The 22,495-nt window shown below is 39.2% G+C and overlaps 1 protein-coding gene across 4 annotated transcripts in view; it reads right to left on the bottom strand.

The window, feature by feature from the left end:
- The window catches only part of LOC131299487 (DNA topoisomerase 3-beta), a 65,825-nt gene that overhangs the window by 8,225 nt on the left and 35,105 nt on the right, over window positions 1-22,495 (bottom strand). For all 4 annotated transcript variants that reach the window (XM_058325043.1, XM_058325046.1, XM_058325045.1 and 1 more), the window contains 2 exons: window positions 15,507-15,635; window positions 15,207-15,419 (listed from right to left, as the gene is read on the bottom strand). In XM_058325043.1, coding sequence (XP_058181026.1) covers window positions 15,207-15,419; window positions 15,507-15,635 — 342 coding nt within the window. The remainder of the gene's footprint in view (window positions 1-15,206; window positions 15,420-15,506; window positions 15,636-22,495) is intronic.

Genomic DNA, 22,495 nt, shown 5'->3' with positions numbered 1-22,495 from the left:
TTGCCCCTCCCTCCTTATCCACTCCCTTCTCATCTGCTCACCACACAACCGACACCCAGAGAAGAGAGAGAAGAGAGAGAGAGAGACCAGAGAGAGAAGAGCAGAGAGGAGAAACGAGAAGCACGGTCGTCGTCGTACACGGTTAGGCAGCCGGAGCAGATCTACACCACACCTCTCATCAACTTTTTGTACCCAATCTTCAGGTATTCTTCTTGTTCTTCGGCTTAGGATTGTTCTTCGGCTTGAGGTTAGGGTTTCTGTGTGTAGGTTGTTATAAAGATCTGTTAGATTAGAGCAAGTGATAGAGAGATTTCACAAGGGTTTTATTTTTTCCGACTTTACAGAGTATTTTTTTTCCTCTGTGTGCTCTTTAATGGCGATTGGGACACCGAAGAAGCAGAGGCGAGAAGGGGGGTGACACATATAGGGAGTAAAGTAGGAGATGTGTCACACTCACCATGGGTCCTCTCTCTCTCCTGTTCTTTGTCCCACTAATATAATCCCTCCACAAACACAGGATCCTACACTGCATTTAGCCCTCGGACTACCAATCCTTCGACCACGACCCACCTTGGTTTAAGAAGTTTTGTGATTTCATTAGTTCCAAACATTAATTCCTGGTACGGGAAATGCAACTGTTCAGTTTTCCGTCAAGAGTAGAATGCAACTAGTATAATTTGTTTTGACAAGGAATTATTCTTTGATTAGGCAATAGCCCAAACAGATCTTTGCTTCTATTAGGATGTTCATAATTCCTCTTTGTTTTAGATATTGCATGGTATATCCGTTAACCTTGATAATAGTAGCTAATATCCGTCAGCAAGATCTAATCTTAAAACCCCAATCAAATAGGCCGAAAAAGAAAAAAAATACAAACAGGAATGATCTTTGAGGTTGGGTTATGTCCACTACGACGAATCCTTCCAAACCCACTCTTAATGCCTGCAGTTGATTCCAACTGTTGGAGCAGCAAATTTTATATCTGAGTTCCAGTCTCAACAGCAAAGTAAATTACAGTTATTAGTTACCAAAGCATCCCCAGTTTCTTCTTCAGGGGAAGAAGAAGATGAAAGAATATCCTACTGTTTTAGTTCTTCATCAACATTTAGGGTATACGGTACTGGTTAAATGTTTGCAGATTTTATTGAAAAAAATTCTACCCTGCGTTCAGTTCTTAAAAAAGAAAATCTATAGTAATTATTTTGTACTAATCTGTAGTAATATACCTGTTTGTTAAAGGCAAATGTCATCGAGCAGTAGTTATTACCGAGCGGAGAGTGAGACCAAGAAAGGGGTTACCAACACCCCCAAACTTCTGTATAAGCCAAGAAATTGTTATTGTGGGACAAGGGCTGAAATTAAGGTTGTTGAAAAGAGTGAGAAGTCGAAAGGAGAATTGTATTTTATATGTCGCAAGGAGAGGGCAGCTCGGTGTGGGTTCTTTGACTGGTGCCTCCCTGTGGAATGGACAAGCAGTAGTCAAATTGGCGGTTGGGGATCGACTGAATATACCAATGTCTGTGCTTCCAATGTCTGTGCTACCAAGGTCATTGATGATGTTGTAGCACTTGAGAAAGAGGTTATGATCATTCAACAACAATTGGAGTATTCAAAGATGTTGACAAAGTTTTTGGCCATATGCCTCGTTATCGCGATGGGGGTCATCGTGTTGAAATGAAGATGGGAGATGTTATTAAATTCAGATTCTAGTATGGCTATGTGTTAGCCAAGTACTGATGCCCATGTTATTTTGTAATTTCCCAACTTTTTGTCATTATTATCTTGTATTGGGAATTGGCAAGATGTAGCAGAAACTTATTGTAGTTAATTTAATTCGGAGTATAAATGTTGGCTTGTTTAGTCGTACTTATGACCTATGTGTTGAACCTGAGTACCATTTTCCTTACCTGGAATTGTGTTAAGGGAATTATTTGCGATGATAGTATATGAATGTTGTCTACCTACAATACTATGATGAAATAGTAGATGAAAGAAGTAATACACGTGTATAGATATGTAATATTCGCATAGGTTGGTTCCAATAGAACTTCCTTTTGTCATTGGTGGTCATTGAAGGAATCATTTGGTTGGACGTTTCGATTGGTCGACAGTTGTGCTTTCCTTTTATTCAGGACGTATAATTATGTTTTTCCACTACTGTAGACATGTCTTCCACTCAAACAACATCTTCGAGAGGGAAAAAAGTGGCAACTGCAGCTACGAAAGCAGTTTAGGATGCACAGTCCAAAGAGTGCTTCATCCAAGCAAGTGTGGAAGAGTTGGGAGGTGCTGGGTACAAAGAAGGAACCCAACTTACCAAGATTGGGTGGGCCAATGTTCTGAAGAAATTTAATGAACGAAGGGGAAAGGATTATGACAGAAGCCAACTGAAGAATCAATGGGGTGTTTTGAAAAAGGAGTGGCAGCAACGGCAACACTTGGTTTTAGGTGAAACCGAACTTAGTAGGGATCCAGACACGGGTGCTATTACAGCATCAGAGGAGTGGTGGGATCTCAAGCTGATGGTATTCCTTCCTCCCAATTTCTTTCAAGCACTGTATTGTGCCTTCTGAATTTGTTTTTCTTTCGCCAAAATACAAAGGTTATTTTTAAATCATTTCCCTAAATGATATGTTTATTTGCAGCGCCATCCTGATTGCATCAAGTTCAAGGAAAAGCCCTTGCCACTTGAGGAGGAAATGCGCATCCTTTTTGGTAGCAACACAGCTACTGGTGAGCATATGCACACACCTAGTTCAGGCTCAATTCCAGCTGCCCCAAAAGAGTGTACTATAAATTTGGAGGTGGATGACATTGATGCATTGTTGGATAATGATGCTGAGGTTCAAGAATTGGTGCACCCACTGGAAGATGTCTCCAAGAAGAGGCGTGTTGATGGATCGGCTACGAAGAAAGGCAAAGGCAAGAAGGGTACCATGGGCAGCAAACTTGAAACTTGCATGCAACAAATCTGCGACTCAACTGATAGTGCAAGTTCTCCCTCCTCCGTCCACCGTGCTGCCTCTGACATTCCAACGATAAAAAAATGCAGTGAGAAGCTATTGCTACTTCCTGAGTTTGACACAGATCCAACGTTGTGGGCAAAAGCCCATAACCTTTTCAGAGATGCGAGGACCCGAACGCTTTTCATGACTTTCCCGGACGAAATTAGGAGGTACCACTTCATAACCCAAGAATTGCAAAGGGTGGAAGCAGCTGAGTTGCAGAAAATGGGTGGTGGCAATTGGTTCAACAATCGGTAAGTTTCTGGCTGGCGACCTCAGTTCATGTCTTGCCCTCTTTCAAGCGGTGTTTACTAGACTTGCGTGTTTTAAATTTGTGTGGTTTTCGATGAGACTTTAACTAAACTTGTATGACTGTGTTTGTATGACTGTGATTGTAGTACTTTTAGACCGATGGTTCCTTGTGTCTAGTGGACTACTGAACTAATGGTAGTATTTGGAGTTATTGATGCTTGTTTTTGGAGTTAAATGGTTAATTTTTGTGGTTCCACACATAACAGAAAAAATGTTGCCATGAGTTTGAGGGTGTTTAAGCAAGCTTGACATAAGTTCAATGATTTGTGGCTCAGATAAGCTGCTGCACTGGAAATCGAATTGATTCGAAGTTTGCTATGCCTTATGAACAAAAACAATGGCTTTTTCGTCTGTTTAGGCAATTTCTTAGAACTTGTATTGTCATTGCCTGTGTTGATTCTTTTTTTATTTACCAAATTTTGCTTTTCTGTGTTGTGTCATATGAACGACTAACTCATAATATGTATGTGCAGACTCTACAAATATTATGCTGTTGAAATCAATGAGAATTGTTTCTATGTAATTTTGTTAAATAACTGGGTGGGTATCTCACTAAAATAATGAAGTTAGCTATTTTTTTCCTAGCTAAAGTCCGCAAGTCTAATTTGTTGCACCACTTCATAAACAGAAAAAATTGGTTAAAACCGGGGTCATTGGATGAAATGCGTCCCCATTTACTGTTTTAGTGACCCCATACCAAAGAAAAAACCTGAAAAGGAGAAAGACACCTCCAAAGGTACTAGACCAAACCCTTCAAATGGACACAAATACACAACAGATCAAAAGAACAAGCCCAAAAGACACCCCACCCACTAAAACAACACAGACCACCCAATAGCCTAAACACAGACACAAAAGAAAAACAACCATACCACCCAAGAGCCCCACCCAGACCCTAACGGGACAAAGAGAAAACCAAAGAACCCAAGAACCTGGAGACCTAGAACACCAAAACTGACCAAAACAACAACCCCCACTAAAGTTTATATCATACTTGCATTTGGTTGTTTAAACATGAGGTTCCTTGTTTTTTCATTCTTTAAAGAGTAAGGTTTATGGGCAATTCCCTGCCCGAATCTGCATCTATGGGGTGTGTTCATCCATGATTGGGTTTTTTCAGCAACCAGATGGAGCCCAATAAGTCAAAGCTTTCTTGCTTTCAAGAGGCCAATAATGCACTTCACGAGTCCTTGCAGATTCTGAATTCCCAGCTTTCTTGACACTTTGGCTGTATATTTGGTGTTTGGCAAATGGGGGAGGACAATAATGCATGAAGGACAAGTTACATTTATGGAAAAAGTCCAATAATGCATGAAATAGCTCCAAATGTGAATAGTAATTTTAACTTACCAAAAAAATTTGAATAGTGCGAATACTTTTGAAAATTTGTCGGCAACTTGGCTAGGGGGGTTTGCTTTACAAAACGATGACCAAGAATGTGTATAAATACCCATACAGTTGGTTGTGTTTTTTAAAACATGAAACAAAACTCCATTTGCAACAAAACCGCCCATATTCTACCACTGTGCATGTTTACCCCTACAAATCCGTATGGCAAATTATGCAAATCCGGATGATTACGATCATGATCTTTATGATGAAGAAAATTGGGACAATGACGATCCGTATGGCGGAGATCCATGTGATGGAGATCCATACGATGGAGATCCGTATGATACCGGGGAAGGGTCGAGTCATCCTACGCCTCGTCGGGCAAATGCAAGAATGCGACGAGCTGCTGTTGGGATATGTAACATCCACCATGATACGTACATGTGCAAGGAACCGTGCCGTACCTCTGTCTTAACTGGTCGAGCTTGGGTCACCGAGCTAGAAGAGGGAAACCTAAAGCGTATGTATCAATCATTTCGTATGAGTAAGATGAATTTGTTTTCACTTGTTTACCAACTTGAGCATAATTATGGGTTGCAAGTATCCGAGCGAATCTCGGTTGCTGAGCAAGTATCTATCTTTCTCTGGATAATGGGCCAACGAGCTAATAATAGAAATGACCAAGAACGTTTTCAACATTCGGGGGAGACTATATCAAGGCAGTTCCATAATGTGCTAAACACCCTCAATGCCATGGCTATCGATTGGGTTAGACCATGGCCTCAACAAGGAGTGCAGAGCAAAATAGCTAACAATCCAAGATATTATCCACATTTCAAGGTATTTTTTGTAATTGATTTATTCATTTTATGAGTACCCAGCCAATTCGTAGCCTTGGGGCTTTTAACCATTCAATTTTCTATATGTAGGACTGCATTGGGGCTATTGATGGCCAATGTTCTAAAAGTCGCTCGGCGTTCGTCGCTCGGTCCACCACCTTCGAGCTTCGAGACCTATTAATCGCCGATTAATCGGCTTGTAGCAATTAGTCGGGTTCTTATTTATTTATATATAAATACTCCCCAATGCAACTCTCATAAAAAATTAAACATTCATCTATCAATCCAACATCAATCGTTTTTCAAATATGACATAGAAATCTCTCCTTTACAGAAAACTGTTAACATGATTATAACACCAACTGGTATTGGTATGGGCCGTTCATTTATTAGTCACTTACCAATTATAATAACTTTATTTATATACACCAAACAATACTACACTTCGTGTTAAGATTTAATAAAAAATATTACTACACTTTGTTTCCAGAATCACTAACGTGTCAATATGGGTGTGGGCTTTTAAAAAAAAAACACTAATGTTCGAGGTCGGTGGAGACGTGGAGTGAGAGGAGATCTCGAATTTGAGAGAAAGAGAGGCGATAGGCGGCTCGGAAATCTCGTGTTTTACACAGAGATATGACAGGTGACTCCGAGATCGATCAATCGATGACTGGGTGTTGAACAAGCCCTAAATACTGTGATTCAAAACCCTTAAACTGGTATGAGTATATAACAGTTACACCCCTTGATTTTCCAAAATTATAGATTTTACCCTTATTAATCGCCGATAGCCGACTAATCGCCCATTAACCGATTAATCTACTTATCGCTGCTAGACGCCGACTGACTAATCGCCGGTTAATCGCCGACTAACTCCGATTAACCTCCTGACCTACTAATTCAACCTTCGAGGCATTAATCTAATCGGTTAGGCCAAATTTCCGATTAATCGCCGATTAATCGGCGATTAAATCCTTCTTTTAGAACACTGTTGATGGCACTCACATAAAAGCCCACCCACCTACGGACGACCCTATACAGAAATGGATTGGTCGTAAAGGATATCCAACACAAAACATTATGGTCGCATGTGACTTTGATATGTGCTTCACGCTCGTGTTATCGGGATGGGAAGGAAGTGCGCACGACACAAGAATTTTTTATGATTGTATAAGGAATCCTGCGTTAAATTTTCCAACACCACAAGGAGGTTAGTCTTGCGATTTCTCCTTTACTTATATTACACCATAATTGTACTAAAATTTTACAACTAACGTATTGGACAATCACTACAGATCAATTTTATTTGGTAGATGCCGGGTACCCAAACACTCGTGGTTATCTAGCACCATACAAAGGTTGTAGATATCACCCTCCTGAATGGCGTGACGGAGGCGCACCAAGGACCAACTTTGAAATGTTTAACAAAATACACTCCTCTCTTCGGTGCACCATTGAAAGGACATAGTTTGGAAAGCTCGTTGGCCTCTGATTTGTGACATGCCTGTTGGCTTCACAATGACAACACAAGTAGCTCTTGTGTTCGCAACGATGGCGATTCATAACTTTATAAGGAATAACTTTCCTGACATTCCTTTTGGTTTCTATGATAGGCGACCAAATTTCTTGCCTTCAGATCCAGGAGTAGAAACACAGCACCTAACGGCAACCATGGCAATAGGGTCCAAAGTGATGATCGTAACATGGACACTGTAAGGGCATCTATGCGAGATTTCATTGTGGAAAACAATATACGTTAGGTCACCTCGACACTTTGGAGGTTGTGTAATGTTGTTGAACTGGTGTGTTTGTTTTTTTCGCTGTGCTTTTTTTTTCATTCTGGTTGTAGGCGTGGTTTGTGTGTGTGTGTGTGTGTTTTTTTTTTTTGGCTTCGGACTTGTAATATTAATAAAGTGTTTGTGTTTGTTTTATTGTTCTTTATATTTATGTTATGTGTTTGTCGTTAAATTAAAGTGTTACTTTTAACATTGGTCTTATTTTTTTATATCTAAAATACCAAATAAAAATACCGAATGTCTTCCTTAAATTAAAAAAAAGAAAAAAATTACATATCAAAAACAATTATTTTACCACAATAATAAAACCGCCAAAGGCAAACAACAGATCTGAAAAAAAAAAAAAAAAAAATAGGCAAACACAAAACATTACTTTAGAATAATAGACTTCAATAAACAGCCCATAAAAAATATTCAATAATAAAGTAAAAAAAAAAATTAACAAAAAAACGGAAGTGACCTGTTATAAGAAGACAAAGGGCAATATGGTAAAAATACAACCCATAATTCATTCTCAACAATCATCTACCAAACACTACTACAATTTCAAAATACATTCTGCACAAATCTTCCCAAACACTCTCCATACCCAAAATACATTCTGGCCATAATCCAAAAAACCAAAAAGCTGAAAATAAAAAGTCAAAAAGTAGGTTTCCAAACACCCCCTAAGTATGTTTTGTAGATGGGGCCTGAGTTGTGGGCCGTTGACCTAGTGTGTTGGGAGGACCCACATGTATGGTGGAACTTAGTTGCAGGGAGCTCATGGTACCGCTCTCACCTTGGGAGCCCGCTTTTGCGCTCCCAACTAAGGAGCTTGATGGGAGCCTGCTCCCATCGAGTTGGGAGCTTGCTCCTAATTAAGATGGGAGCTTTTGTATGATCTCTGTATAAAAAAAAAATAGAGATTTATCACTTGGTTTTATTAATTGGCCTTTGATGAACTCATGTACCTAGCCCCAGTCATGATATCTTGAAAAGAAAATCATATATTATAACACTAGCCCATTTGTTACACTTATGGAGGACTTGGCCCATATTTTTACTTCTTAAAATGATTGTACTTTTAAAGTGAATACTCTATGCTACATTATTTTCATTATTTATGTACACGTTCCTCTGACGCTCCCAACCTTGGGAGCTTATGTATTCCCTCGCTCCCCCGCTTCCACTCCCGCTTCATGCAACCAAGTGGTGGAAATTATCGGAAACCTTTAGAGTTCTTTATCTAATTTATTGGTGGCATTAGGGACCTTAGTGTAACTACTTGTCACATGTTAGGAACTGCAGCGAGAGTTCATATTTGGAGGGGCCTTAGTGCGATTTTTGCTCTTAAATCTTTAAAAGAGCAGAGAACTTTCGTTCCCTTTAATATCTCTCTCTCTCTCTCTCTCTCTCTCTCTCTCTCTCTCTCTCTCTCTCTCACACACACACACACACACACACACACACACACACACACCCCTACACAAACCTTTATTCTTCTTCTCCAAAATCGAAGGCCAAGACACGAGAATCTTGGATAAGCGCAAGAAGGAAGTTCAATCTACGCAATGAGGGCTACGTTTTGATCCGCGTAAAATCTCAATTGCACAACTTTGGTATTCCTTGCAATTTGGGATTTTCTTCTCTTGAGGTAGGGTTTTCTACTAGTCTCTTTAAAATGCAAGTTACAATGTATGAAAAGATGTGTTGTTTAATGTTCAAGCATATGATCTATGAAAAAGCCCTAATTTGAGTTACATACTTCAAGTTTGAAATTTCACTTATGTGATGAAGAGGATTTGTATAGTGTTTGATGTACAGTGATGGAATATTATGCCTAAGAAATCTGTGGTCTCAATATGAGGATTTAATTCCATTTTGCCAATAATCCTTACTCGTTTATTGAAAGCTCTATTTGACTCCTTTGATGTTTGTTTTTTTGGTGTTTTGTGAAGAGCACATTTGGAAGGTTTTAGATATGAGTTTACCTTATTTTGGCAACAGTAGAAACTAGTTAAATGGGTGATTTGATAATTTGGACCCTCGGTTTTATGTGCTCTCATTTTCTCCTAACCAAACCAACTAAACCGAGCCTTATATCCCAATCAATTGGGGTCGGCTACATGAATCTTTTTTTTCCATTGAGCTCTATCAAGAGCCACTTGTTCACAATATCATAAAGATCTGACGGGCTTTTTACGTGCTAGCTATCAGCTACCTAACGAACAACCCTCCTCCTTTGTCTGAGCTTGGGACCGACTGAGAAAGAAAGATAAGGCTCTAAGCACAAACTAAGCGGAGTTTCATTTTCTCCTACTTGAGTTTAATATTTCAATGTGTTTTATATTTGACGGATTTTGGTTTCATCTTTTTGGGGTTGGTTATATTCAGTATGAATTGTGTCGAGCAAGTATAAATTCGAGTTTAGTAGAATGGGTCATTGATGGACACAGTGGTAAAGCTAACTTTTGGGTTGAGATAAGTTGATCTAAGTATTGTTTTGCTGGGCCTGAAGGCTATCTTTTGACTACATGTATATTTTTTTTTTACTTTGGGCATGTAACAATAAATGTTAAACTCTACCTTAGAAATGTTTTGCTATGTTCTTCGGCAAATGGAAAGAATGAAATTTTTTATATATGTAACTTTATAAGCTTGGTTTGTAAGGCCTCAAGCCATGAAACTTGATATCAATGGAGTTGTCTAATAAGTCCAGAACTACTTCCTTATTCATGTCATCTTATGTATTTATAGTTTTGAAAATGGATGTAGACATGCAAGCACTTTTTTTTGGAGGTGTTGGAAACATAATGTAAAATGTCCAGGTTTTTGGTCATTGGTTGTGACCATTTTGAGAAGTCTTCTAAACAAACGTTCCCTTACAAATTTTTATAAAATCTTATCACTTATGGGCGCGATTTGAATTGGTATTGGAGCACTTAACTTTGACCTCGCCATACAGATATTAACTTTTATATGATTAATTTGTGACTTATACTTAACACTCACGTGCTAGAGTCGTGTGAGATCGGGGCGGGACATCACCTCACGTGGTTGAATCTCCATCCGAGTCAATCACCTCAACTCATCAATCCATACCTCCATGTGCATCTGGGCTACCCGTAAGGGGAAGTGTTGGACTTTATCCCACATCGCTCACCTAAACCACCCAAGCATGGTTAATACAATCTAGAGGTCACTCCATTTGTTGCCAATTGATTTTAGGATGGAACCCTCCAAGAGATCTAATAGTGCCCAATAGGAGGATGCTCCTTGAGAAGTCGCTTCAAGCCCGGTTGCTCATTCAAAGGTGAGGAGCCCACAGACAACCTCACTCATTTGGAATGAAATGCACAGGCAGACTTCGAGATGAGAGTCTGGCAGTGGCATGGTATGGAGTGATAATGGGACTGAGTACATTGATAAGATTTTTCGGACATATCTAGATGATAATGGAATTATTTTTCAGATGACTTGCATTGACACTCCACAACAAAATGGCGTCGCTGAACGTAAAAATCGTCATCTTGCTGAGATAGCTCGATCCCTTTTGTTCACTATGAATGTTCCCAAATACTTGTGGGGAGAAGCTATTTTAACTACTACGTATCTTATCAACCGTATGCCATCCAGTGTCCTTAATTTTAAAACACCCATTGAGTGCCTGCCAAGCAGTTGTCGGGTTACGACTCTTCCACCTAGGGTGTTTGGTTGTGTGTGTTTTGTTCATACCCCTAAACCTTCTGGGGGCAAGCTGGGACATAAAGCCCATAAGTGTATTTTTGTTGGGTACTCTCCTACCCAAAAAGGCTATAAGTGTTATGATCCTTATTCGAGGAAGATGTTTGTCTCTATGGATGTTACCTTTTGGGAAACAGAGGTTTTTTATTCTCCCTCCAAACCATCTCTTCAGGGGGAGCATCAGCAGGAGGAAGAGATGTTTACCTTTTATAATCATAGTGAGGGAGAGAAATTTTTCTATGATCATAGTGAAGGGGAGAAGAAAAACACTGGAGAGGAACAAGTATCTGTTGAAAGGGAAACACATGATATTGGTGGTGACATTGAGGAACAACTACCTGCACGACTGCAGGGAGCTGGCTTGCAGAGGTATGCTAGACAGAAAAATGGACAGTCTTCATGTACGTTACCATCTTGTCAACCATAATCACCCACTCCAATTCCAGATTCCTCAGCTGACTCTTCTGGAAATGATTCTTCTCTTATTGAACCTCCTCCTATGGATCCTGACAATCTTCCTATTGATATTCAAAAAGGTATTAGATCTTGTACTCAACATCCTATCTCACAGTTTGTTTCTTATGACCGTTTGTCTCCTTCATACCATGCCTTTGTCTCTTCTCTTTCCTTTATATTATTCCACAAAATTGGCAGAATGCATTCAAGATATCTAAGTGGAAATGAGCTATGGTAGAAGAGATGACAGCTTTGAAAAAGAATGGCACCTGGGATCTAGTGTCACTTCCAGGAGGGAAGAAACCAGTGAGCTGCAAGTGGATGTTCACTATTAAGCAAAAGGCTGATGGTACAGTTGAGAGATACAAGGCAAGGCTTGTTGCCAGAGGTTTTACTCAAACTTATGGTATTGACTATGAGGAGACGTTTGCTCCGGTAGCGAAGATGAAGCTCTCCTCTCATGTGTTGCGCACTTGAAATTGACCTCTTCAACAGTTTGATGTGAAAAATGCATTCCTCCATGGTGATTTAGAGGATGAAGTTTTTATGGATATTCCACCAGGTTTCTCTTCTCCTGCAAGTGAAGGAAAGGTGTGTAGATTGAAGAAGGCACTTTATGGGCTGAAGCAGTCACCTAGAACCTAGTTTGGCAAGTTTTCTAAGGCTATGTTGAGTTTTGGTTACAAGCAGAGCCATGCAGATCATACGATGTTCATCCGGCGAAGTAATGGTAAGATTGTTATCCTTAATGTTTATGTTGATGACATAATAATGACAGGCAATGATGTGAGTGAGATTCATAACCTTAAGTCTCGTCTAGCTCAAGAGTTCGAGATTAAGGATTTGGGATCGTTGACATACTTCCTTGGAATGGAAGTAGCGAGGTCTAATAGAGGTATCTTTATTTCCCAACGCAACTTGATCTTTTGGAAGAAACAGCTATGTTGGGCTGTAGCCCAACAGATTCTCCTATTGAGGCGAATCATCATCTTAGTGGAGATATGGGGGAGCATACTGATAAGGAGAGGTATCAGCAACTTGTGGGTCGACTAATATACTTGGCCCACACTCGACCAAATATTACTTATTCAGTAGGTGTTGTTAGTCAGTTTATGCATGATCCTCGTACTTCACATCTAGATGCAGTTTATCGTATTTTGAGGTATCTGAAATCAGCTCCAGGAAAAGGAATTTTGTTCTCTAATCATGGTCATTTGCGATTAGAGGCATTCACTGATGCTGACTGGACTGGTTCTGTGGATGATAGGCGCTCTACTTCTGGCTATTGCACTTTCCTTGGGGGTAATCTGATTACCTGACGAAGTAAGAAGCAATTGGTAGTCGCCAGGTCTAGCGCAGAAGCTGAATATAAAGCTATGGCTCATGGTGTTTGCGAGCTCTTGTGGCTCCAAACTTTGTTACGTGATTTGGGATTTGCTGACAGTGTTCCGATGAAACTCTACTGCAACAATAAAGCTGTTATTAACATTGCTCATAATCATGTTCAGCATGACAAAACGAAGCACATAGAGATTGATCGACACTTCATCAAGGAAAAGTTGAACGAGGGTTTGATATGTATGCCGTTTGTGAGATCTGGAGATCAGTTAGCTGATATATTCACAAAATGGCTGGGTAGCAAGAGCTTTCATCGTATTGTGTTCAAGTTGGGCTTGATTGATATCTTCGCACCAACTTGAGGGGGAGTGTTAGATGATGGATCTATTTGTATTTAGTGTAATTATGTGTCTTATCATGTAATTAGTTTAAGTATCTAGGACCGTAGTGCAATTATTATACAGCTTGTATATATATATTTTAGATTGAATGAAATTAACCTTGATGGGTTTTCTCCCTATTACGATTACCCTAAAACTGAACACATATAGTGTGGAGTACAAACTACAAAAGATCGAAATACCCTCACTGATCAATACTTAAATTATTATATAACTCCGAACACTCCCCCTCAAGCTAGAGAGTAAATGTCACTAAGTCCTAGCTTGTTACAAAATAACTGTAACATTGGCATGAACAATGATTTAGTCAACATATCAGCTAACTTGGCACTGTAGACACAAAGGGGTAGCTATCACACCACGAGATAACTTCTTTATGATAAGATGATAGTCGACCTTAATAGGCCTAGTTATTTGTTTGCGAAAAATTCTGAGAGCAGATTATGAGATTGTAGCTATTAAAAATCTACAATGGAGTGTTTGTTGCAATTCTAGGAGCAACTTCTTAAAATCACTAGTTTTTTTAAGCTACTATTTAGATGCTTTAGATTCAAAGAAGTTATGATTAGCGTAAAGACAATAATATTCTTTTCCATTTTAAACATTACCCCTTGGTCAAGGACAAAAAAGACTAGTTTACAGCAAAAAGCTCATTTTGCATCTTCTAAAGGAGTATCAGTTGTGAGAAATGCATTCTATCCCTAAAAAATCTGACTAGTGAGACACACCGCTGTCTCGAGTTTAGTAAGCCATGCAAAGTTTTTTTTTTTGAAGTTTGGATTGACATTTATTGAAGTTTGGGTCTTTATGTGACATTTGGTGTCAAAAGTACAAGGTTTTCTTTGAAAATTTCCCAATTTCCATTGATTTACAGCTAATTTGTTAAAACCCCATCTCAACTCTCTTCTCAACTTTCGATATATTTTACATGGTCTTCTAACCGTAATTACGCATAATGCTACTAGTGTGGTTAAAATCTTGTAGTGGTAGTAGTGGTGAGATGGATGTGGTGTTAGTGTTGGTTATAGATGGAGCTATGAAGCACCGACATGCCTAACTTGTTGCCACAAGTTCCATGTTGGGCATGCTTCAGACATGTGACACTGTCAAGGAAACGAATGGATGTGTATGCAACACACCACTAGCATGTCTAATTAATTTTCCTAATTTTTTCATGTCAGGACATGCATTGTCAAGGTTAACACAGTGGGGGACATAGCAGGGGACCAGAATCAATATACAATTTACAACACTTAATAGAAATAAGTTACTATGGTAGGCATATCACAATATCTAAGGATAAGAGATAAAAAAAAAAAGAGAAATACAAACATCTGTCAACCTGATAAAACCTCGTCTATGTTTTACTATTCAAAGCACAAAATGTAATAATTACAAACTATAGTACTAGTTTTGGTTGTTTCTTGATAGACGCTCAGCTCATATGATTAACAGCCAAATTGGACAAAATATGTATAATTAATTTTTCCATGTCCCCTGAAGCGTCTGCATCCTCGTTCAGAATTGTTGCATCTAATGTTCGTATCCATGTCCAACCACAACCCGTGGCCGTGCCTTCCTACTTAAGAGTAGCGCTGAGAAGATGGCATTAAAAATAGAGAGTATTGGCCTTTTTGGTTTTTCCTCTAACAGAGAATTGAGAATTTCAGTCTAAAACCATGTGGCAGTACACTGGCCCAAAGGATAGGGGGTGATATGGTCCAGGCCCAAAGCATAAGTGCGTAAAGTGGGTGGTGCCCGAACAAGGAAAGAGTTAAGAGCCCAAACAAAGGAAGGAGTTAAGAGAGGAAAAAAGTTTAAAAACAAATGTGTGAGAAAGTCCAATTATTGTCAAATCACCAAGACCTTTTGGTGTCCAAATCACGATAAGAGTTTCTTTTATTTCACTATCTTTTAGACAGGCAAATCGAACAACCTTTAGAGTAAGTTTAACCCAAAAAGTAACTACTGTAACAAAAGGTTGATCAGATTTATCACCTGCTTAACAAAGTAGCTGAACTTCCTCTTGAATTGTTGTATTACATGCTGCACAACAAGACAATGATCTGCTTGACCCTTAGCAACAAGAGTGATCTGTTGCTCAATAAAACTCCGAATGTCAGGCAAACAAAGATCTGGATCAATACATTGATAGCCTCTTATTAGGCTGATGCCTAAAGCAGTTGGAACCAACTTTCTTCCAGCCTGCACCTGCGGTTTGAAGGGAACACACTAGAGAGCTATAACACATTAACAAATAGAAAAAGTCCCACCAACAAAACATGTTGCCCAACAAACCTGAACATAGTTCCTTTCACATATGTTGTTGATATGCACAGCAATTGATGCATCCGTCCCTATTCCATTCTTCTCCATTAGAGAGATAAGCTCGCTCTCGCTAAGATAATCCGGGGGCACAGTCTCACCCTGAGTATTTGGAACTCAGTTATCCATGGCACAGAGCAGCAATAATTGAACACTACAGACATTCAAACGAATATTCCAAAACCAAGACAAACAATTGTACTTTAAAAAGTTAGGATTAAGTTGCTAAAATATCATTTTGCAAATGGAATATCACATGTAATACAGATAGGCTTACGTTGAAGCTTTTGGTTGAAACAGAGTCAATGCCTACAGAGAGGGAATGATTCTACCTCAGTATATGGCTTGACACAACTATTTGTTGAAATGAGGAGAACCTACGGTTCAAGCGCTTCTAGTGGAAGTGGGAGCCAAGAATATATGTTCTATCGCAGAGTACAAAAGTATAAGTTGGCGAATGCGATGAATAGTGCAAGGAGATAAATGTTGATTATTAATGAGGGTACTTTAGCCTTTGTGAATTTGTAGTCACTTAATTTATATACAAGTGTTAGGTGTGTGTTAGGGATAATTAACACCCTAACCACTTCTCGTTCTCTCAAATAATTGAACGAAACCATTAGGCCAGGTGGTTCTTATTGAGGTATCTAAGAGCCTAGATGATATGGTAGTGTTGTGGTTGACAAAGTTGTTCAATGAGATTATTTCAACTAGAAAGATGCCTAATGAGTGGCGAAAGAGTTTCTTCGTACCTATATATAAGAGTAAAGGAGATATTTATAGTTGCAATAGTTATAGATGTACTAACATTGATGAGCAATACAATGAAGCTGTGGAAAGAATTGTTGAGCATTGCCCAACAATGACGACATCTTTAGCCTAGAACAAGTTTGCGATTATGCCAGGTAGATCAACTATCAAAGCCATCTATGTATTAAGAAGATTAGTTGGGAATAATAGAGAGAAAGAACGACCTTAACATAGTTTTCACAGACTTCAAAAAAGCATACGATAAGGCACATAGAGTCGTCATATGGTACATCTTAGAGAGTAAGGATGTGACAAAAGAGTATATTGATGTACACAATGATATGTATGAGAGTGATATCAGTACTATTAGATCCAAAATGGGGACAAAGAAGCAAATTCCCAATAGAAATTACACCAAGGGCCCGCTTGAGTGCTTACCTCAACACCTTAGGTATGGATGAATTGACTACACATATTCAGAACCATATCACCATGGTATATATTGTCTGTGAGTGATATTATTTTAATAGACTAAATTAGAAGCTTGGAGGGAAACGTTTGAGTCAAAAAGGATTTAGGATCAGTAGGAAAGTAAGTTTACCGGTAGTCAAAGTGTTCTTGTAGATAAAGCAACCCTTCAAAATCAGGAGTTACTTAGAAGCAAAAATTTAAGAATCTTGGCTCAATTGGTCTCCAAGATGTAGTGGTTATGGTGGATGTGACGCATAGAGTACAAGTTGGATGGCTCAAGTGAGGAATGCTTCTCGAGTGTTGTGTAACACGCAGGATACCCACAAAGTTAAAAGGGTAATTCTACCACTATTAGACCAGCCATGTTGAATGCCACAGAGTGCTGGGCTTCTATGAAACATCATCTTATTAAGATGAGTGTAGCTGAAATGAGAATATTGAGATGGACGTATGGCAAAACTTTGTGAGAGAATTAGAAACAAAACCTTCGCGGTACGCTAGGGGTAGCACCAATAGAAGATAAGATGAGAATAAATAGATTATGCTAGTTTGGACATAGATCGGTAGATGTCATAGATAGGAGGAATGGGATAGTTACGGCAGAGAGTAGCATTAAGGTCTCAAGACCAAAATTGACTTTAGAGGTGGTAGTTCGAGAGGATCTATCTTTGTTGGACATCATAGAACACAATGCCATTGACCAAGATGAACGGAGAAAAAAGATGTAAAATACGATAGAATTTGGGAACCCAATAAATTAGGGTTATTTTCTCATAGAATAAACTGATTATAACGTGAGATAGTTATACAACACACTAGACTAATTACACTATGGTCCTAGAGAATGAACCAGTTACACAATAGAACGACTAATAAACTAATTATAAATAAACCCATAATCTAACACTCCCTCTCAAGTTGGTGCGAAGATATCAATCAAGCCCAACTTGAACACAATGGGGTGGAAACTTTTGCGACCAAGTCCTTTCGTGAATATATCAACTAATTGATCTTCGGATATCACAAAAGGCATACATATTAAACCCTCACTCAGCTTCTCCTTGATGAAGTGCCTATCAATCTCTATATGCTTCGTTCTGTCATGTTGAACAGGATTATGAGCAATGTTTATGGCGGCTTTGTTGTCACAGTAAAGTTTCATAGGACCATTATCAAAAATTTCCAAATCACGTAGCACTGTTTGGAGCCATAAGAGCTCACAAACTCCATGTGCTATAGCTCTATACTCAGTTTCTTCACTAGACCTGGCAACCACTGATTGTTTCTTACTTCGCCAAGTAATCAAATTCCCCCTAAGGAAAGTACAGCAACCAGAAGTAGAGTATCTATCATCCACAAAACCAGCCCAGTCGGCATCAGTGAATGCCTCCAACCGCAGGTGACCATGATTAGAAAACAGAATTCCTCCCCCTGGAGCAGACTTGAGATACCTCAAGATACGGTAAACTGCATCCAGATGTGAAGTATGGGGATCATGCATAAATTGACTAACAACACCTACTACATAAGTAAAATCTGGTTGGGTGTGCGCTAAGTATATCAGTCGACCCACAAGTCGCAAATACCTCCCCTTATCAATGCGCTCCCCCACATCTCCACTAAGATGATGATTCGCCTCAATATGAGAATCTACAAGTCTACAGCACAACATAACATACCTGTTTCTTCCAAAAGATTAAGTATATACTTCCGTTGGGCGATAAAAATATCTCTATCAAACCTTGCCACTTCCATTCCAAGAAAATATCTTAATGGTCTCAAATCCTTAATCTCAAATTCTTAAGCCAGACTGGACTTAAGATTGAAAATCTCATCCACATCATTGCCTTTCATTATCATATCATCAACATAAACAATAAAGATAGCAATCTAACCAACACCTCCTTCTCCTTCGATGAACATAGTATGATCTGCATGGCTCTGTTTGTAACCAAACCTCAACATAGCCTTTGAAAATCTGCCAACCATGCTCGAGGTGATTGCTTCAACCCATAAAGAGTTTTCTTCAATCTAAACACCTTTCCCTCAGTCTCTAAGGAAGAAAAACCCGGTGGTATATCTATATACACCTCGTCCTCTAACTTACCATGCAAGAATGCATTTTTCACATCAAACTGGTGAAGAGGCCAATTCAAATCGTCAGCACACGAAATCAGAGCCCGCATAGTGTTCATCTTCGCTACTAGAGCAAATGTCTCCTCGTAGTCAATGCCATAGGTTTGGGTAAAACCTTTGTCTACAAGTCTCACCTTGTATCTCTCAACTGTACTATCAGCATTCTACTTAACAGTGAAAACCCACTTGCAACCCACTGATCTCTTCCCTCCTGGAAGTGATACCAGCTCCCAAGTACCATTCTTTTTCAAAGCTGTCATCTCATCTACCATAGCTGCTTTCCACTTAGGTACCATGAGTGCATCCTGCCAATTCTGTGGAATAGATATAAAAGAAAGAGACAAAACAAAAGCATGATACGAATGAGATAAACGATCATAAGAGACAAACTGAGAGATGGGATGTTGAGTACATGCCCTAACTCCTTTTCGAAAAGTAATATGAAGATTATCAGAATCAATAACAAGAGGTTCAATGGGAGAAGATTCATTACCAGATAAGTCAGCGGAGGGGTCCGGAATTGGAGCAGGCGATTGTGATTAACAAGGTGGCATTACACAGGGGAACCTTCCATTTTTTCTGTCTAGTTCTAGTGTAGACCTTCAAGTTAGACCCTTGCAGCCGTTGTGGTAGTCCTCAATGTCATCACCAATGTCATGTGTTGCTCTTTCGGCAGATACTGGTTCCTCTCCAGATTTTTCCTTCTCCCCCTAACCATGATTATAAAAAGTAAACATCTCTTCGTCCCTCATCTCTTCTTGCCTATACTCCCCCTAAAGAGATAGAGTGGAGGGAGAATAAAAAGACTTTGTTTTCCAAAATGTGACATCTATAAAGACAAAAAAATTCCTAGAGTGAGGGTCATAACACTTATAGCCCTTCTGGGTAGGAGAGTACCCAATGAAAACACATTTATGGGCTTTTGGACCTAACTTCCCATCATAGGAGTGAAGGGCATGAACAAAACACACACAACCAAAGACTCTCGGAGGAAAAGTTGTGACGCGAAAACTACCAGAGAGACACTCAATCGGAGTTTTGAAGTAGAGAACACTGGATGGCATACGATTGACAAGGTAGGTTGCAGTCAAAATCGCTTCTACCCATAAATATTTGGAAACATTCGTGGTGAACAAAAGAGGGCGAGCAACCTCAGCAAGATGACGATTTTTGCGTTCAGCAACTCCATTTTGTTGTGGAGTGTCAACACAAGTCGTCTGGAAAAGAATGTCAGTTTCATCCAAAAAAGCTTGAAAATTCCTATCAATATACTCAGTGCCATTGTCACTACGGAGAATTTGATATTCGCATCAAATTGGGTGCACACCATTGCATGAAAAGATTTAAAACAAGAAAAGACTTCGGTTTTGTTTGGTTGGGAGTTTAGTTTAGTTTAGTTTTGGTAGTGGGTAGAGAGAGAAATAGATTAATGATTGAAAATAGGGGTAATGATTGGAGAGACATAGAGAGAGATGAGAAAGAAATAATTGAAAAAATAGGATAATAATTGGAGAAAAAAATAGGGTAATAATTGAAAACAAAACTAAAACTAAAACAGAAATGTTAACCGAACAAAGCCTTCACTTTTTGACTTAAGTAAATACACCCAAGTAACACGAGAATAACAGTAAATAAAAGTGATAAACTACCGATAACCCTTAAGAGAGGTAACAAGGGAAGGACCCAAACATCAAAATGAATAACCATAAAAGGGGAAGCACTTTGTTTATTAATAGGTGCATAAAAAGAACGTTTATGTTACCCAAGCTCACAGGCTTCACAAAAAAACTGACTCCGAGAACAATACATAATTAAATGAGGAAAAAGTTTCTCTAAAATCCCAAGAGGGATGACCCAATCTACGGTGCCACTGATGTAACATAGAAAGAGCTAAACTCGTATTTATTTGTTGAGCTAGACCACATGACATGGATGAATGAGAGGTAGGAGCTGCAGACTCCAAAAAATAGAGGCCACCATGTGCTTTACCACTGCCAATCACCTTCCCCGCATCCAGTTCCTGAAAAACACAATGAGTAGGAAAAAAGGTCACAGAATAATTTGTGGAATGAGCAAGACTACTAACGGACAGAAGGTTAGTGGCAAAGTTTGGAATATATAGAACTGAAGAGAGGGAAATAGAGGGAGATAATCGAACAGCATTTTCCTGAAATAGCAGAAAAAGTCCCATCTGCTATTCTGACCTTATTCTTACTAGAACAAGTAGAGTAAGAATCAAACACAGATGAACAACCTGTCATATGGTCTGAAGCACCCGAATCTATAATCCAAGGAATAGCAGGAGAGGCAGTAAGTGCACTAGCTGAGATACCTGTGTGAGCAAAATAGGTGGAAGCGGAAGCCTTTTGTTTATCCTCCAATATTTCAACAGAAGAATAGCAATTCCAAATAAGCAATACCCAATCAAAATCAAGCCAAAAAACATATATTCGAGTACCCAACAACAGATGGAAGCTCTTACACTATTTGTGACCGCTGAAAATAGAGTCAAACAATACTGGAAGCCATAAAATAGATCTCAAACATGCCAACCCAGTAGGTTCAAAAACAATATAGCGTAGAAACTAAAAATTAGGTGCCAAAGTACCTTATATGTTCACACACATACAGTTTCAATCGCGTGAACAGTGCTGAAACCTAACTTCGAGATACCTCAGAACTGTAAAAAAAAACACTGGGTTGAATCCAGAACAAAGTGGCGAGTGAAAACCGAGGTCAACCAGCCCTAACCCAGTGATTTTTGAGACCAAAAAAAACTTTAAGAAAGTACCCAGTGCTGCACGAGGTGCCAGAAGATGCTGGAACGTGGTCGAAGGAGGTCGGAGAAGGGTCGCCAACGAGAATCAGACCTGTACGTGGTCGGAGCAGTGTTCGTCGAACAAGATCCAGGCCTGTCGGACGTCGAACAGTGTCACGAGAGGCATCAGACACAGATGCGAGACACAGATGCGAAACCTGGTCAGAGGTCAACGACGTCGGAATGACTAGTCAAAGGCTCATCGGAGCCTGGTGATCCTCGTCGACGTCAGGAAGACCAGTTGGAGAGCCGACGAAGATCAACAAGGGGAGATGACGTGATTACCCAGGTAAATCGTATGCTCTGATACCATGTAAAATACGATAGAATTTGGGAACCCAATAAATTAGGGTTATTTTCTCATAGAATAAACTGATTACAACTTGAGATAGTTATACAGCACACTAGACTAATTACACTATGGTCCTAGAGAATGAACTAGTTACACAATAGAACGACTAATAAATTAATTACAAATAAACCCATAATCTAGCAAAAGATTCATGTTGCCGACACTAATTGATTAGGACTTAAGGCTTGGTTTGGGTTGGATAGATTTATTTTCACTTAGCCCCAATTTTATATCAGTTACGGCCATTCAAGGCCCGAGGGACTATACCAATATAACCTTTCATTATGTGTTGCTTATTTTACACGTTTTGCACTCTCCCAGTATGTTAAAGTTAAACACTTGGGAGAATTACATTTTAGAATTTAGTAGGAATAGGCTATTTGTGATATGAAACATATACACGAAAATACACTTAACAGCCTCAGTCTTCGAATG

The sequence above is a fragment of the Rhododendron vialii genome, chromosome 9a (assembly GCF_030253575.1).
Source record: "Rhododendron vialii isolate Sample 1 chromosome 9a, ASM3025357v1".
NCBI lineage: Eukaryota > Viridiplantae > Streptophyta > Magnoliopsida > Ericales > Ericaceae > Rhododendron > Rhododendron vialii.
The sequence above is the reverse complement of the archived record's forward strand: the minus strand, read 5'-3'. Positions and strand labels throughout refer to the sequence as shown.